At 33.9% G+C, this 18,105-nt stretch overlaps 2 protein-coding genes and 2 long non-coding RNA genes across 11 annotated transcripts; 2 read left to right on the top strand and 2 right to left on the bottom strand.

The window, feature by feature from the left end:
* Positions 1-641: 641 nt before the first annotated feature.
* Positions 642-18,017, bottom strand: LOC143423258 (uncharacterized). 8 transcript variants are annotated; one of them, XM_076894458.1, is made up of 7 exons: positions 17,630-18,017; positions 8,113-9,464; positions 7,211-7,389; positions 6,491-6,517; positions 4,919-5,149; positions 4,564-4,821; positions 642-2,910 (listed from the first exon to the last, which is right to left on the bottom strand). In XM_076894458.1, the coding sequence occupies exons 2-7, from the start codon at positions 9,394-9,396 to the stop codon at positions 2,712-2,714; spliced, it is 2,178 nt and encodes a 725-aa protein (XP_076750573.1). In that variant the 5' UTR covers positions 9,397-9,464; positions 17,630-18,017; the 3' UTR covers positions 642-2,711. The 8 variants fall into 8 exon arrangements, 6 of the variants coding, with proteins under 6 accessions (XP_076750573.1, XP_076750571.1, XP_076750572.1 ...); XM_076894456.1 differs by lacking the exon at positions 17,630-18,017 and adding an exon at positions 11,481-11,707; XM_076894457.1 differs by lacking the exon at positions 17,630-18,017 and adding an exon at positions 11,502-11,707.
* On the top strand, positions 11,171-11,737 carry LOC143423275 (uncharacterized). Its single transcript, XR_013101809.1, has 2 exons — positions 11,171-11,442; positions 11,601-11,737. It is a non-coding gene; the product is annotated as an uncharacterized LOC143423275 (long non-coding RNA).
* On the top strand, positions 11,884-12,422 carry LOC143422891 (uncharacterized). Its single transcript, XR_013101777.1, has 3 exons — positions 11,884-11,901; positions 11,957-12,026; positions 12,204-12,422. It is a non-coding gene; the product is annotated as an uncharacterized LOC143422891 (long non-coding RNA).
* On the bottom strand, positions 16,414-17,630 carry LOC143423274 (uncharacterized). Its single transcript, XM_076894485.1, has 2 exons — positions 17,424-17,630; positions 16,414-17,116 (listed from the first exon to the last, which is right to left on the bottom strand). Exons 1-2 carry the CDS (start codon positions 17,518-17,520, stop codon positions 16,884-16,886), a joined length of 330 nt encoding a protein of 109 aa, XP_076750600.1. The 5' UTR covers positions 17,521-17,630; the 3' UTR covers positions 16,414-16,883.
* Positions 18,018-18,105: the final 88 nt, after the last annotated feature.

Raw genomic sequence — 18,105 nt, 5'->3', positions numbered from 1 at the left:
ACGCTTCTTAATTATATCATGAATTTATTTGAAATGTCTAGTATTTCTAATTCTTATGATCTATATGTACAGATGATAGTGTGATAAAGTATAATACACGCATTATTTTAACATGTGTTAACAAATAAATGCTCTAATCTAACATACTAAAAATAATTATGTTCTAATTTTTGGACTGGGCCCACAATTTTTCATTTCCCTCTTCCCACTTCTCTTTTCTTCTTTCTTTTAACTTTATAATACAGTACATGTAATATATTATTTGACATGCCCCATACAATAGTATGAAGCACTGATAATATGCACGTACCGAGGTTTTTATAAAAATAATTCAAGAAATTCTTTTCCAACTTGTGTATTTATTAGTGAATTCGTGTTCGTGTGCCCTCCAATAGTATACATTTTTTATAGTATGCTGCTTACATGTTTTTTCATGTAACTATAGGTACATACATACATAAGAAACTGCAGTTACTGTTTACAACAATGTATGTACAATACAACGCAAAAATGACATGTTAACCAAATTATCATTATTAATATTTTACTTCATTTATTAAATAAAATAAAATATCTACATTATATTACATACGTCTGAAATTAACGCGACTTAAATGATAACGATCGTGTTCATTCTTCTCTTGTAACTTATTTTACGAAAATACAAATATTAAAATCTGGCACATTATGAAGTGTAAACGATAAATATTGTTTTACATGTTATTGCACAGACTTCCTTCGTTAAATACTTTTTTAGTATGAATTTCTTGGGTTATTTTTTTTTTACTATAACATTTTTCATTGTAACATTAGAAAATGGTAGACACCAGTCCGTGGTATATGATCCTTTCAATGGCAATAGAATTTGTGAAGTTATGATTGTGAAATAAATGTAATTTATAAATAACAAAATATACCATTTCCACCGTAACAGGATGCCTAAGCCTTTCTCTTATGTGAGAAATCCACGATGGTCAACATTAATTTATCACTAAAATTATATTCATACATATACATATATATACATGTCGTTTTTTTCATATACATACTTAGTTTTTCTTTTATGTAGTAGTAATAGCGAATGTGAAAGTTAATCAGTCAGTAATACTAATTTAAGCCTCTTTTTTCGAGAACTGGATCAGCTGAGATTGTGGTCTTATACATTTCACATAAAGATTTCAGTTTTCTTGATTATACAACGTGTACTACCTTTCATTCGGTACAAACATGTTTAAATAACATGTATTTGTGAATATAGAAAATTATATTAAATAATTCATTTAAATCAGTTTACCTTTGTACCTATACGAATATTAAAACGGAAGACCATCTCAGACGTTTGCAAATTCTATCGTCTGATATAATTTTGCAACAAATTCAATACTATTTCTTCTCTTCTTTTTATCAAATTAATCGCAAGCTGTTAACAATTTATCATAGAAGTAAACAGATTGGATTAACATATATCTCATACTAACGAACTCGTGAAATATTTTCATGAATAATCAATAAGTATGAACTTTGTTAATATAATAAAATTAACAACGTTATTTAGTTATCATTCAGTAGAAAGCAAACTTTCTTAAGCTTGGATTTTCTAAATACAATAAGCTGATTCTACTTCTCTCTTAATAAAATCAATTACAACTTTCGCATACTTTTAGAAATGATTGTATTCACATTTTAAGTAGCTATAAAGCCTTCACAAACACTGGTAGTACATATTTCATTGACTGTTTATAAGTGTCGTACTTTTAATGGTATCCTAAACAGCATTTTTCTTTATTGACTTAGATTTTTACACACTGACGATATTTGAACAGAATGATTCGCATCGCTGTGTACGGTGTTTCTGAACTTCAGAAAATAGAATTTTCCAATATCCGAAACTTAGAATGTTTTTACTTAATAAGTCTTGCTAAATTCACGTCACAATTTATATTAAACCATTGTTGTGAATTAGTAACAGTTTCAAATTATCTTTCAGCAGTTATCAGGGTACATATTAGTAATAGCTAGGAACTTGAAGAAGCATTATCCTCCATCTCTTTAAATATATAAATGCCGAATTTTTTTCTGACATCCGTTCAACGCGCGACGTAGAAGTGAATCTTAAATAGATCCCAACATCAGTTCGCACTCTCGTTTAATAGTCCTCGCTTGACGGCACATTCTTTCTCCGAATTAATTTTCACTTTATTTACAAAGAAATAAAAAAACACGCAAGAAACTCTGTGCAGCAGAGGTGAAGAAAAATGAAATGAAAAACGAAAAAACAAACTTCAAGGAATGATCTTGATTCTGACGATATTTTAATCATTGTTTCTGCTTGCCATATCCTTCAACAGCTAGATATAAAAACGGAAATCTTAAAGAAAAATTTTCATAAATTTAATGTAATAAAAGCATATCTAAACTCTCAACTGTGCAACGCTAATTTTATACACCTCAGTTTTATTTACAAGCATACTCTCGTCGACAGATACACTTTGGAGAAAGAAATAGCTGACATGTGTGTCACAGATTGTGTGTATTATAAAAGGTAATCTTCGGCTGTGTGCACATACTTTCTGGCACATGACGTCAATATAGATTTATGTCTCGGAGCATGTAGTAATGCTGATTTGTTACACACGAGTCAAAGGTGGTCGGCTTTTCTAGAATGCCGAGTGGTAATAATCATAAGTAGGCCAGTAAGGCTGTAGCCAATCCTAGCTGGTGCGTTGACGCTTTTTGGCAGGGTGTTCCTCGGAGGAATGTGCAGGCGCGGGCATCACCATATCACTGCCTCTATTGAACATATACTTCAATTGAGGCATATATTTCATTATACTTTTCACTTGTATTAACGGTAGCTCTTCGTTTATCGATGAACACTTTCCTGCTTCCCTTAACATCTCCATTTGCAGCCTTTAAAGGGAAGTGCTTTTAATTAAAAATGGTTTATATCATTTATAAGTGTGAAATTAATGTTTATTTTAAATAAAATATTTCGAAATTGAAAGAAGGAAGCGAAATTTGTTGCACTTATAAAGTTAGGACATCTTTAGAAAATATATACAACGAAATTATAATACCAATGGTAACAAGTACTACAAGCAATAATAATAAAGGTATAATAATGGCATAAGTAATATCTATGTAATTCTGGTGCGGAGTGAAACACTAATATTTACTCAGGCTGCCGGCTGACTGGACGAGATGTGTCAACAGCCGAGCCGATCGCCGATCTAAACTTGCCTCGATATCGCACGTCGCGTTAAAAAACAAATGGATTGCATAACGTTTTATTAGAAGAAGTTTCATTCTCTTGAGAAATTACTTTGAAAATCGATCAAGTACACAAACAAATGACTGGCAGATTTTATAACTACTACTGTGTAAATAATGAGTCTTTAATTAAAAATAAAATAACTGTCAGAATCTTAAACAAAGCTCTATTGTACGAATTAAATTATCTATCACGTATTACGTATGTTTGCAGAGTTGGGTAAACTTTCTTCTGAATAACGAATAAATTCTCAAGATTTATCCGTGAGTAAAAAAAATAACGATTTTATTAGACAAAAATAAATTTCTACCATTATTTGTTATTTGGGAGTACATTTTTTTTCATTATTTGAAATAAATGAATCTATTTGTTATTCGTTACCCGAAATAATTCCGCGATGAATAAATTTTTGTCCTAAACAGCATTCGCAAACTGTATATATGCTCTGTGTCTATGAATTCAAATTCAATAAATTCTATGAGGCACGTATCATAAATATAATCTTTCTCGAAATAGCGATTGGTAATTAATGAATTATACATGGTTCTTATTTCTTATATGCATTTAATGTAATTGTAAGTGCTGCACAGAACACTTTTATCTCTTCTAATGACTTTGCAAACATTTTTATACTAGTACTATTGCATTGGTATCATAATAGCTACAGAATACTTTTCAACCAAGATATAATTTTTATTCCTTTTTTTACTTTGTCATTATCAAGGTTATAAGATTTTAATATCAAAGTTATTAACCAGTTTCTCTTGTACATAAATATTATTAATAGAATCAAACAAATTCAATGTTAACACTTAATGAGAATCAACTCTCAGGATCTTTCCTTATCTGGACACATGTATGTTATATCACAGCAATTTCCTCGCTTTTATGTAGCACATAGCATTGATTCACATTGAATATTAATGTTATTGACATACAATACCCTTATATGTAGATTTATTGAATAATGCCCAACTCTGATTGTTTCTAATACAGTCTACATGTTTATTTCCTCAAAAACTAAAATAATTTTCCTTTTTAGGCATTCAATGCTTGTAATTATTTAAGACACAGAAACAATTACAATAGCAAGATATGCGTAGCAGAAACCACTGTATAATATATTTTTCTGAAAAACAAAGCCTTGTAGAACAAAAATTTATTATTATTCTGTCGTACTGCTTTGTACTTTGAATTTCTAAAGAATTTCTCTCACTCTATTTATAATAATAATAATTTATAATAATGCTTTACACTTGATTAATTAATTTAGAAAATAATGTTTCACTTACCTATTTCCCTGATACAAGTCTACGTGTAAAACGTCCGTAAGGACTTGCCGACAACTATTGATGTCACAGGCAGGAAAATACTGAGCGACGAAGTCAGGAAGGGTCATCAGTAGTTCAGAGGATACATACGGCTTGAAATTAATACAAGGTACCATTTTATCTCCAACGAGCGCTTTTTGAACTTGGTAAGGTTGAACTTGACAGGCTGATACATGTGTTTCTAATATTGGAATCAATGGTTTCCTACCTCTTGAATCCCTAAAAAGAAATTCCCCAATAGCAATTTATTGATAACAACACAAGTATCGTTTGTTACAATATTTAAGGAAGAAAAACGAAGAAACTGATAATATACCTGGAACTGTTATTACTTCCATTAACTGGAATTAATGGCGGCGGATATTTTGTATGAGATGTGTTATGTACGGATGGTGTATGCCTTTGCGGATGCAACAAGGTAGATACAGAGGTGGGTGACGGCATCAGAGCTTGCACTTGCTCACTTAAACCAAGCATTTGAGGGTATGTACTTGCTGTAACGGCATTAGGAACACCTAAAGAAGGTGTAGTATACGTCGATGTAACCCTAAAATAGAAAAATATTGCAATAAATTTTGAGAAATGTGCAAATTTATGAAATATATGTTAAACTGTAATCATGTGTGATTTATATGAAGTATAGTACCTAATGAAATTACAGAACGCGTTTAAGTAAGATAAAATATTGTAGATATTTTACAAATAATCAACGTGTTGCTGAATAATTTAGATTTTTAAGTGTATGCTAGTACAAAAGGATATGAATGTAGAAATATATGTAAACCAAATATTAGATTGTAATACATTAAATGCCCACTTCCTGCAGTTAAAATAGATACACTTTCATTTCTAATTAACATACTTTTATCATTCTAATTAAATTATATTTGCCAAAGAATTATTATACATTTTTAACAAACTTTCATTTTCATAAAATATTGAACTTCTAAGTATTATAAAATGTAAATATTCTAAATAGAATCAATATTGAATATAAACCAAATAAATAAGGTAATATCTTGTACATTTTATTTCATGACTAGTATTTTTCAATATCATTCGCAGAATATTTTTTATCATTACAATGAAACAATGCTAAATAATTTCTGTAATCGCTTCAAATTATGGACATATGAAATATACATTAATACACATTACAGACTGTGCTTTTACGTATTATATATTGAAATTGAAATGGACATTTAATGTATTATGACCTAATAAATATTGATCATTAAGGATCTAATGATATCGTTGTAATTAGATTCCCTACAAAATGTATATACATATATAATGATTTTTTATATGTAATGTTTACATAATGTTTCGAGACAATAATATCAAAAGATATTTTAAATTTACGTAAAATTTAATATTCTATTACAGTTAATATTTTTTAAATAATTAAAAAAAATAATTGAAATTGAAAACTCTCTGTAATATATTATGTAAAGGAACATAATTATTAAATAAAAAATGATATAATATACCATATTATTATATAGTATATACAAAAGTAAGAATAATAAAAAAACACAATTATTTACACTTCTGATATTTATTTATATTTATTAAAAATGTCATTTTATAACATTTCTAAGTGAAAATGTTAATAAAAATTTAATTTATAAGTAATGGAAATAAAAGCATATAAAAAAAAATGGAAAGAAAATTATATAAAATAAATATATATTGCATTTTAGTAAATAAAAAGAAAATGAAGTATTAAGAACAAAGTACAAATAATCTTTGAAGATGTAACACAGGTACGATATGTAGTTACCGTAATTTGATATAAATCAGAAATTTGTTAATTATAATGTCTTTGTGCATGCTATCTTACTTTTGTGTAGTAATCATGACTATAGTACATTTTACAGGGACTCACCAGTCATCCTTCCCATAGGTTGGATAACTATACAAAAAAATCATACGTTGTATGTACAAATGCAAAAAGCTATAGTGCAGGTTTTCCACATAATAAATAATAATATATTTTGCAGATAAAAAATATAATTACATATACTCGAAAGAAATAAAGAGGTTCCCTAAAATTTAACACTCCATGCTTATATATATAATTATTTAACTATAATATACATGTCCATCGTATTAAAGAAATGTCACTTCTTAAATGAAAGCTATTTGAAATTTTTCATACATATTTATAAACTATATATAATGCGAGTAATAAATATAATATAAAAGAATATTTACTAAATATTTAATTCCCAATTTGACTTGAAATAGTAAACTATAATTAATATTTAAAACAGAGAGGATGTAATATTCGATAAATAAATGTATGTACACGCGTGTATGTATAATTATTAAGAAACGTTTCATAGTGTAATTTTAATATCGGGCTCGCATCCAATATATAATTTACTGTTCTCGATCACTAAATTGAAAGCAAGCACGAAGCATTGGTAACGTTGCGCAAGAAGAGGAAATGCTTAACGTGAAGTATAACAAAATTATCCTGAATATTCTAAAGCTTTATTTAAATGAGTAACATATACATAGATATATATATATATATATATATATATATATATATATATATATAAAAGAAGGTGGTTATAAAGAAACATTTTTTATTACTTACCCAAGATTAGGTTGACTGGAATGGACAGTTGCTCTGACAAGAGGGGGTGGTTGAGCCTGAGCAACACTCTGCATAGTTGTAGCTGGATATACTCCAGGATACGGAGTTGCTGCACTGCTACCACCCCCTCTACTTCTACTAGACTGTTGTGAATAATTTTTTGTTGGTTGAGTTATTTGCTAAAATAAAAAGAATCATACATAAATTAAAATGTCATGTGACATTAACGCTATTCGGATGAAAAACTTATTTTAATATCGTTTCTCTATATTTTAACATAAAAAAAGAAATTATTGCTATTTCTGTGTCAGAAAACAGGTGTTATTGTCATACTAAAGAATCGCCGGGTAAATTTGATTTCGGTACCAAAAAATTGTTCTTTTTCTATATCCGCTGATAGTATTTGTAGAAATGAATTAAAAAATGCAAATTGTAAGTTTAGCAATTCACAAGTTCAAATAATTATGCTTATGCGAAATTAAATGTATTGTAAAGGTTATAATGACGCCATATTGAATTTTATTCATAATCTATTTGATTCGAACAAGTTTAGAGCGTCCTCTTTCACGCATCCAATTATACACTCGACAGATATCTGCGTTACCGGTCCCCTCAATTACTTGCAATTAATTTTCAATTAATGCGTTTCACCCATTAAACAGAATCTAGATTCAAGCTAGCTAAATATCGTGTCCTAAGCTATAAGATATACTAATAACGTCCAGCTTTAAACACGCGTATATAATAGTTAAACCTATGGATTTCTACATGTAAAATTTGTATTCTTAAAAGCAATTCATAGATTCGGCATTGAAGGGTGAAATATTGTTGAAGAATTGCAAAAATGTCCAGTTAATCGTACGATAGGAACGAGAAGAGAAATATAGTAAAAAGAAACTTACACTGTGCATGTTTAAAGACGAGGGCATTCGTATGATTGAACTAGGCTGAGAAACGAGCGACGTTTGGAAGGTGGGTTGCCCACCGACAAGGCCCGTCCAGCCGTTCACACTTTGCACCGTGTTTAACATCGGTTGTGTGACGATATTCGATCTATCGGATGTAAGCGCCGTTGGCGAAGAATGCGCGGGATGAGTGGTTGCAACAGGCCTGGGTAGACTGACACGTTGTTGCACTTGCGACGTGTTCGCGACAGATCCACGTGGTAGCATATTGTGCATAGGGGTAACAACACGTGCATTAACCGTCGCTTTATTCACATTATTTTGAACGGGAACTGGTTTCGTCGCAGGCGGTGTTGGAGGCTGTTTCGTCCAGCCGCCACCGCTACCACCACCTTTACTATTCACTAATAATTGGGAGTCCATCACTTTCGTCGGCCAATAGTCCTCGAATCCCGTTCCCGGGGGGAAATAACTTTTAATGTCATTCAAACTAATAACCGAGCATGTTTCACTTGCAAACAGTTCGTTACGAATACCCTGTACCTTGCAACAAAATTTCAAATACGACAAGTCCCAACCCTCGAGCTTCTCCGCTTTCAGTTTAAGATTCTCGGTTTCACCCTCAAAGTAAAACAGAGGGACGTACTGAAGACCGTCCTTAACCGTATAAGGAACTACAGATTCCTTATTTATCCGTATGAATCCACATTTGTCAGCTTTGTGTCCACTGGACACATTGGGATTCGTGCCCGCGGTCAATTTCGTGTAACACACGTCCAGAAATGTATAGAACTCCTTCGCATCCGACAGTCGAACCACTAAATCCTTACACGTAAATTGTTCCCTTCCGAACTGATTCTCACAGTGTTTCGTGTTTATCTCGGTGAACAACTTGCTCTCCGCCTCCGTAATGTAGTAACTCCTTATACACGTACAACTGTAGATGTCCGAGTGTAGATAACTCAGGTACTTGTTCAGTAACTTAGACTCTAAGATTCGTACAGCGCAATATTTCTCGCCTGAACGAAATATATATGGTATATGACAGTCGTCGAAACTTGTCCATCCGAAACGGCCTCTTTGACTCTCGTCGTCTGGCGGTACTTTGCCCTCAGTGGGCGAAGCTTTCGTTGCTACAGTGGTTGATGAATCTGCCGGCCGTTTATTCAAATATCCTAAAATACCAGGTAGATTCGATTGCGGTAGCAAACACTGCGGGGGTCTCTGCTGTGGCTGCACACCTGGCGCACTGACCATTTTCGCCTTGTTTGCTTCCACCATTTTTGCTGCCAATTCTCGGATTTCCGCCTCATCGGGGAGTTCTTGTTTAACAACGATTTTATCCAAATCTGGAAAAGACAAAAATCACTCGCATTATTTTCAACTACAACGCACTGCAACACGAGCATCAACAGTTTACAATTTGATCGATACGTATGTATATTTTTCACAATAGCGAGAAAATAATTTGTAAAAGCTTTAGATAACGTTTTAAGTAAGACATTTTTTCAAAAGGGGACCATCACGTCTTAATAATTACAGGCTATTATAATAATTATCTTGACTAGCGAAACCTATGCATTTTAGATACGAATATACGTTAAAGGTAAACAGAATATAAATAAAGTGCGTAGAATTAATATTTAACGTATCTTAGCGTTAACGGTGTCAAGTATCATTTAAATCAATAACGATAAAAATCGACGTAAATTCTATTTGCATTTTTCAACCATTTATAAGTAAAAAGGTGAAGCTTTAAACAAAGAATAGAAATTCACAGAATGCATAGAAGGAAAATCGCTGCTCAAAAGGAAATTCGTTATTTGTTTAGAAATAATCACAGAATGAAATTATGTACAGATTTCTTTAACGACAATAAGCGCGGGAAAATACGTATCGCGTGTCAATATACGGTGTTACAACTTGTAATCGGCAATGAATTCAGACAACTATCTCTTATCGTTCCACAGTAAACACATCGTAAAAATCATGACCTATTACAATTGCCAATTTCATTCATCGTAAACCAGATTCGTGAAATTCTTTCCGTTACAAAGAAATTTTCTTTCACATTATAAAACTTGGACATAAAATTGAACTGTACACATGTTCGTAATTTGTACGCACGACGACTAGTTACTATTGTAACTAATATATACATTAGAATTATCACAATATTTACATGATATTATTGATTCAAATAATCGTTTATCATTGGTATAAATGAATAACCACACACAAACCACTATCAGCACAGAAAAATTAATATAAAAATATTTTTTTTCTTGATATTGTTTACTTTCATTTCAACATTCCAAACGAGTTAAATTACCAAGATAAATATAACGAGACAACATATATGATCGTTACTATTAATTCATATTGTTCGTACAGGTATTTTTTGTAAAATCTTCAAATTCTCTATTAGAAATCGTTAGATAATCTGTAATTATCGGAAATCGCAAAACTAAATTAAATTCGGATCCGACGTATCTGCAGTACCCAGAACTTTAAAAACATCAAACAATTGAAAACACTGTGCACGTGACATGTGTTAATTGATTATTAATCGATTAATCAATTTGAATGTAATCTTCTCTGAGAACGTTGTTTAAACAAGACAACAATTGACTTAAATTCAACGAAAGCATAAAATAGTTGCCCCGCTGTACATCTCAGCTATTGATAAATTGAAGGAAAAAAAAGGAAAAGAGAAAGAATACTCTCGCGCTCTTTTAAAGCCTGACATCGATTAACAAACGAAAACAAGGGGCTAATAAAAGCACGGAGACGGGGGTACACGAAAGTGTTACGAACAAGATTGGACACACTGATTTTTTAAAAAGCGCAACATCTTTCGTTTGTTAAGGGAAAGATGCGTTTGGAACGTACTGAGTGACACTTGATCGGGCGCCGTCTGCGACGGACTCCTTTTCTCGAGCCATATGGCGTCTGTGCTGCTATCAGCGTTCACTGTGTGCATGTCCGTAATGTCGTTCCTCATCTTCGATGATTAACGGTGTCTTTTAATATAGTCGAAATCACATATCGGTGGATGGAAAGGAGAACGCAAATCAGCAAAGAGGTTATATGCGGCGCGTCTACCGATGTGCACTGTCGACGGGACGAGACACGACCATGTTACACGACGAGAAGAATGGGCTCGGACGGAAAATTAATCCCGTTTCAACTCTCTCGGCTTGTTGTTTTCACGCTTTCCCTCGACGTTTCACTTCGCCTGGTTACTACGATAATAGCAACTGGCGCGAAAGAGTCCAACCACGCTCAGTCTCGACTCTCGGGGGATACGTTCGAGGGTAGATAAACGTACGTAGACGGTACTACCGTTGACACTGACCACGTACATGTTTTTTGAACGGGCGTACCTCTGGACCCCGCCGAAGCTCTGCTACGGATTACGGTGTTCTCGATCGAGGGTAGCGCCATTTTACGCGGATTCGGCCTCTGTAAATCTGTGATTGCAGGCCGCTCAGTAGGCCATGTCGTAGCATCGAGCTGTCTGCCTGCAACTGCACGGGACACTAGGCATTCCGCGGTCTACCCGACCACGAATCATACGGATCCGAGCGACCTACGTTTTCGTTTTCCACGCGGACTGTACCACTAGGTACGTGCGAGTATCGTCCTCTACGATACACGAACACAATTTACTTTAACTTTCCACTTTTAAGAATCCATACATCTCGATCTTACTCTTTTTTTTTTTTTTACCAATTAACATCAACATCATCTTACTATGGGACTGATATGTATACATATATATTAGTTTGTTCTATGTGCAAACTTTTTATTACATTTTACTGGTTTGTTTACCACGTAGAAATTGTGGAAATACAATGTACGACAATTTTATCAAGTGATAATTCAAGGGGTTGATTTTTACTGTTTTGGTAAGTTAGACGAATTACCAAACACGAAACGAAATAACATCTTATGATACTAGCATCGTAATTGTGAATAATTAAAGTATCAAACTATTGTAGTATGTATCAATCATCTATGCTTCTCCGAGTAAAATGTTCAATTACAATTGTGTACTATGTCTACAAAAATTTTTATAATTCTAGATAAAAAGAGATCGACAGTCTTTCCAATAGCTGCTGCCATCTACCCGCAACATTCAATATTATTAATTATACAGAATTTCGCTTCTAGATATAAAATAAGCATTTTACGCATGCGCTGATAATTTAAACAGATGTAACAATGAACGCGTCACGAATAATGGGAAAAAATAAATATTATTATGGAATTGTTGCAGGATATCGTTAATTTTGGAAAATTATTAAAAAAATCGTCAATCTATAATAAAAGAAATGTTTTTTCGTTTATTATAAGTAAATGCTTCACAAATTGCGTAGGCGGTTCTGTTTATATTAATTACTGTATAACCGCGTGCTTTGATATTCCATGCAGGGAGTATATAAGAGCATTGCATCGCGGCGGTCTTTAGTTGAAGCCGAACAGTGATAAGTGAAAGATGTTATTCAATTTTGTGTTATAAAATTAATATTTCAATCCTTCAAAATTATTCAATTATAGTTACGATTGTTATGTGTATTATACACTTATGCGTAGAAATTCGATAAATTACAATGTTAAATGTATATAAATATTTAGAAATGTATTAATATAAATACGAAAAACGTCATTTTGTTTTAGTAAATTTTTAATGAATAAATATTGCATAATAACGAGAAAAGGAAAAAAAAGAAAAATCTTTATGTGTTACGTTAATACGCATGCCTATCCCGTATGTGATTGTTCTTTTTCATTATTTTTTTATACTGTCACATACACATATCCTAATTATAGCGGATAAAAAATTAACATATAGTAATATAATTCAGCGTACAATAAAGGTTTCGAATACTAGATATACTACAATTGGCAAAAAATGTGACAAAAAGTTATATAGAAATAAATACGATAAATGAATAAATGTTTAAGCAATTGTGTAGTACTACAATTTTCCTAATTTGTATCGCATTGTTGATATACTCGCGACTAAACTATAATTTAACTGCTAGAAGGTAACGTAGAAACATAAATCATCGCCAGCGTGTTAAATGTAGCAAATAGAAAAATCTCTTAAGAAGAATGATCTAGTGTTACGACTAAATGTTTTTGATCACGTGGAATTTCTAAATTTCCAGCAGTATAACATCTGATGTGTGGCTCGATTGTGGCAATATAGAAAATACAATCAACATTTTCAAGTGCAATGCAAACAAGTATACTCTTACAATTATCTTATACTGCACCGTTTACTTTTTTTAACATGTGAAATAACAAATTATCGAAACTATCACTCGAGATAAGTTTCCTTTCAAAAGTTTAATATAGTTAACTTTACGCAATTGCACAAAAACACAATTAAAACTTGTAACGTGTACATAAATTTATATAATTTCAAGACATTTGTTCTCAATCGAAGAATTATTAAATTTTGCACTGTATAAATAGGTACGTCACTGGATCGTATAAATAGGTGAACCATATCCTCAATCGGATTTCGCATCGTGTGGCATGGATCGGCTGCAGCAGCTAGGTACATACCACTCAAAGAGTGGCCAGGGCCAGCGCGTAAGATCGCGCAGACGATGTGACAACGTTGCACGGTCGATATGCTCTTTCAGGCAAAGTGCCAAGATTGGTAAACGCACGCGGGGGTATATAGTCGCGGTTTCAGGTGCCCTTCCCTCCTCTAACGCTTGCGTTTCATCCCCACCATCACTTCTGGAACTTACCCGTGAGATTCTGTGCGATAGTGGGGGTCAAATAATAATAGTGGGGGTATTGGAGCTGCGCAGAATGCAGCCGTACGTATAACGTTTATGCCTCTGCGCAGCTCTTACATACATATACCCGACAGCCTCCTATGTACTACATATGTATTATACTTATTATTTTAATCATGATTTACGGCTCCAGCGTTGCCGCTTCTCGTTGCAGGCACGCCCACTTCGTCTCTTTTTTTCACTTTTTAGTTGTACATATAAATACATAGATGCGTGCGGAGAGAAGCAACGTCGCTTGATCGATACTTAAGGAAACACATAACAAAAAATCATACAAGATGTATTTATCTCATTATTATATAAATACAATAACTAGTTTTTTTGTGAATTGTACGATAAACATATTTTCGTAAATATTCAGATATACTTTATTAGTGTATAAAGTAGGAACTCTTCGGTTTATATATATAGGATACATTGAACATTTCAAATAAAAAGTAATTTGTTCAATCTTACCGTTATTTTTTATTTAAATAGCATTGCAATCAAAGTATATAGTAAAACCGTTAATCCTTTCGACCATGCGACGTTGTCATTATAAAATGGCCGACGTGGCCTTGATTGGCCCGATTTCTTGTATGGCTTACGCTGGGCCAGTCGTTTTGGCAACACTGGAAGGTCGTAGTGATCTATTTATAGTAGCCCTCTATTGCTGCTGTTGCTATGCCAAGCGATGGCAGAGTCCGTGGAAGGGATGACACGAGGGAATGGAGGGGGGAGAGATTACTACAGAACAATATGGCGTTGAACCGGATGTGTCCTCTACCAATCTATCCATTCTCTTTGCCATAACTGCATTGTTCTCTGTCTCTCTAACATTTACAATCTTTCCCTTACATACTACTTTTTCTTCTTAATAGTAATATATTTCTCATTGCTTTTCGTTCATAATTACGAAATCAAAGAGGCAAACAGGACGTAATAATACGTACTGTAAAATATATCATACCCTCGGCCACGTTTACATGGAACGTTTGCCTGAATCGTGATAAGACGAACGATGCAAAGGTCATCGCGTTTTATGCTATGTGATAGAAAAATGAAGATTCGGAAAAAATGGCGAATAATCAATTGGAACGATAGAACAATTGATGAACTTGACAGGCATTTTGTCATTTTCATAGATGTAATTTTTTTTTGCGCAACTTAGTAGAATTGCATATGGCGCCGTACACTTGTAGCAGCTGACAAGCCTTGTAGTGTGCGTTTCCATAGTACACAAGCACGCATGCGACTTGCACGAAGCCATCGCCTCGGGTATACTCGGCAAACTTCGTGAAACTGCCTTTGTTACATCATTCTTTGGTTCTTATGTAGTACATAGGGAATGGGTATATTATATACTACGCCCGAACATATTTCCCTCCCAGCTCTCGCTCTCTTATGTACAGTGTATATAGTTGCCTTTGCATATATGTGCTGGCGGAGCAAACGGGCGGGTTGGTCGGTGGAGCGAGCTGAGCTCCGCGTTACACGAGGCGTACAGATGTGAATTGACTAAAACGGATACTAAAATGTGTAAAGCATATATATTTTAACATCAATAATTTTGCGAGTTATTAGAAAATGTACTTCTCTCTATTGGTTTCATTTTCAACTGAGAATCATTATTATTTTCTTATGTAAAAATATTTTAAAATGTAATCAGTTTACATCTTTTATGCGTTTATTACTACATTATAGAAACATGTATTTAAATGAATCTTTTCGTTGCAATTTGTATGTACATATTATATTGCATTGTATGTTTGTATATGTGCATAAATTTTAGATTATTTAGAAATATTCCAGCTACGATCAACTAACTTTTGTGCTTTTTCATCTTTTTTTGTTCAGATTATTAGTTTACCAATTTTTGTACCGATAACGAAATGAAATACGAACGTTACTAATCATACTACATTGCATTCATACATTATATTAATATTTTTACAGAAGCACTAGTTAGATATCGGTAGAAAAGGAAATACTGATTCTGATTACATAAAAAATAAGTGAAAGGTAAGATTAACTGATTTATTCAAGCTTTATAATCGCTTGTAAAAAAAATGCATTTTCCTACATATTCGTACGAAGCAAGTTAGAATGTTATTTTTATCATATAATTGCATTTACATACTTATTTAGATTTCAATTTATAGAGTATATATACAGAAATAAATGGGATGGGAAAGCATGCTTTAGCCATTGATTAACTACAAATAAATTTTTATAAAAAATCTAAAATTTTCTTCTTCTGAAAGATATTTAATATCTGATAGTCGTTTTCCTAAAAAAATGTTTAATAAAAAAAGGTACATATTACGCTCCTCATATTTCATCTTTACGAAAGCTATACAGCTCTCTAATTTAAATATTCATTGTAGACAGAGATCCTTTCCAAAAAAAATATATATCTACAATATTGCTAAGATCATCTTACCGTCTGCTTTAAATAAACCATGACGTCATCCTCTGCAAGCACACGCAGATAAAATGAAATGTGAATTAATATTCTTTTATTGGTCATACATTGCAGTGCACATAACTCTTGTTATTAACGATTCATCGCATGTAAAAATAGTAAACTGTATTCTGTATAGTCGGTACGCGGAAATTTTTGCAAAAAATGAAAGAGGTTTCGTACATAAAACCGATAAAAGTATAACAGTATTGTTCCTTTCATAAATTACGCATAGCAGTAGGAACAATCGGTAAATATTTACAATTTTCTGACAACAAATTCTTTCCTTCAGTTTACAATTTATGTACGTTGTGCTTAAAAATAATAATACACTCTGGCACATAAAGGTTCGTAGATACTTAACTTGAATAGGAATTTACAATAAACACGTGCCACTTGCATGTGAACTAACAATAGTGGAATTAATAATCGTTAAATGTTTTATATAACCGTAAACCTATACCCAGTCCCAATAAAGTACAGAGCACACACGCACACGATGCTTATAAACGAACGAAGAAACAACAACGAAAAGTAAACCAGAAGACGTCACTAAAAATTTGTAGTACGCAATGAAAAAAAGAGCGATAAAAGATATGCGTCGAACTTGATGCAAACAATCTGTTCAGATTCCACGTGTTGTTGCGACGGAAAATTGTCAACACGAAAGATGTGGACGTTGACAGGTAGTCGGCATTGAGGAAACCACGTTTCGCCGGGTCTGCACGAGGCGTAGCTTATAGAAAACAGAAGGCATGATGTGTACCTTCTAGCACACAAGGCACTGGTACAGCACGGTAAGGGTAACGTGATTGGACGTGGTAGGAAGTCGCGTGAGAAACGCAATGAAAGATGAAAAAGGACGGAACGAGTATTCAACAAGAGTAGGATAGAAACGATCGAAAGAGAAAAAGAGATAGAACATGTGCCAAAGAGTGGGGTAGAGGGGGTAGGAGGGGGGGAACGATACGCGCGAGTCTGCTGTCGCTGCCACCACGATCGCCGCCGCCGCCGCCGCCGCCACCCATAACCTCAAAGCTTACCTCTGTTGATTCGGGCTTCGACGATCTGTACGTCTTCATCGACACTCCTGTCGGTCATGTTCTTCTTCTTCTCGTTAACCTGAATGTCCATGCACATAATTCCACCACACGAAACAACACTTCCGCCACACGGTCACGCTACCCCTACGTTCCCGTGACATTTACATTAAACTGTATGTGTGCGCGCGCGCAAAATTCACACTTACGGTGGGGAAAGCGAAAGGGTCGTCGCACGAGGGCGCCGCCAAGTACGCTCTCAGTTTGCAAATTTATTTCGTGTTTGTACTTGACAATGAAGGTACACGATGATAAACGGACAGACTATCCTGGTCTGATAGTACGAAACGGTTGTCGGACGGCCGTTCTTAGTGTACACGCGATTCTTTCGCGGCCCGCGTTTTCTGCTGTTTTGTGCGGAGGTGATCCGAGAGGCCGACCGGGTTCCGTCCAGATTTGAATGTGGCACACGTTGCCAGTTCTTTCTCGTACCCCCCTTCGTCCCCCCTCCCACTCGTCCTTATGTACTTAACGGTTGCGACGTTGCCGCACATCCGGTACTACTGGCCAGGTGGTGGGGGAACGAGAATTTTGTAAAGGAGTGGGGGATGTACATAAGTACCTGACAACGCGATAGTGGGGGAGTCTCACCGGGTGGGGATGAGCAGGGGGTATGTATATAGAG

The sequence above is a fragment of the Xylocopa sonorina genome, chromosome 4 (genome assembly GCF_050948175.1).
Source record: "Xylocopa sonorina isolate GNS202 chromosome 4, iyXylSono1_principal, whole genome shotgun sequence".
Lineage (NCBI taxonomy): Eukaryota > Metazoa > Arthropoda > Insecta > Hymenoptera > Apidae > Xylocopa > Xylocopa sonorina.
Note: the sequence above shows the minus strand (reverse complement) of the source record. Positions and strands in the feature narration are given on the sequence as shown.

Coding starts and splice junctions, on each gene's coding strand:
- LOC143423258 (XM_076894454.1), bottom strand. CDS start 11,119: ATGAGGAACGACATTACGGACATGCACACAGTGAACGCTGATAGCAGC. Junction 5,150..6,490: donor ACCTATGGGAAGGATGACTG/GTGAGTCCCTGT, acceptor TTTCTATTTTAG/GGTTACATCGACGTATACTA. Junction 4,822..4,918: donor GGAAGTAATAACAGTTCCAG/GTATATTATCAG, acceptor ATTTCTTTTTAG/GGATTCAAGAGGTAGGAAAC.
- LOC143423274 (XM_076894485.1), bottom strand. CDS start 17,520: ATGTGCATGGACATTCAGGTTAACGAGAAGAAGAAGAACATGACCGAC. Junction 17,117..17,423: donor CGAAGCCCGAATCAACAGAG/GTAAGCTTTGAG, acceptor GTTTTCTATAAG/CTACGCCTCGTGCAGACCCG.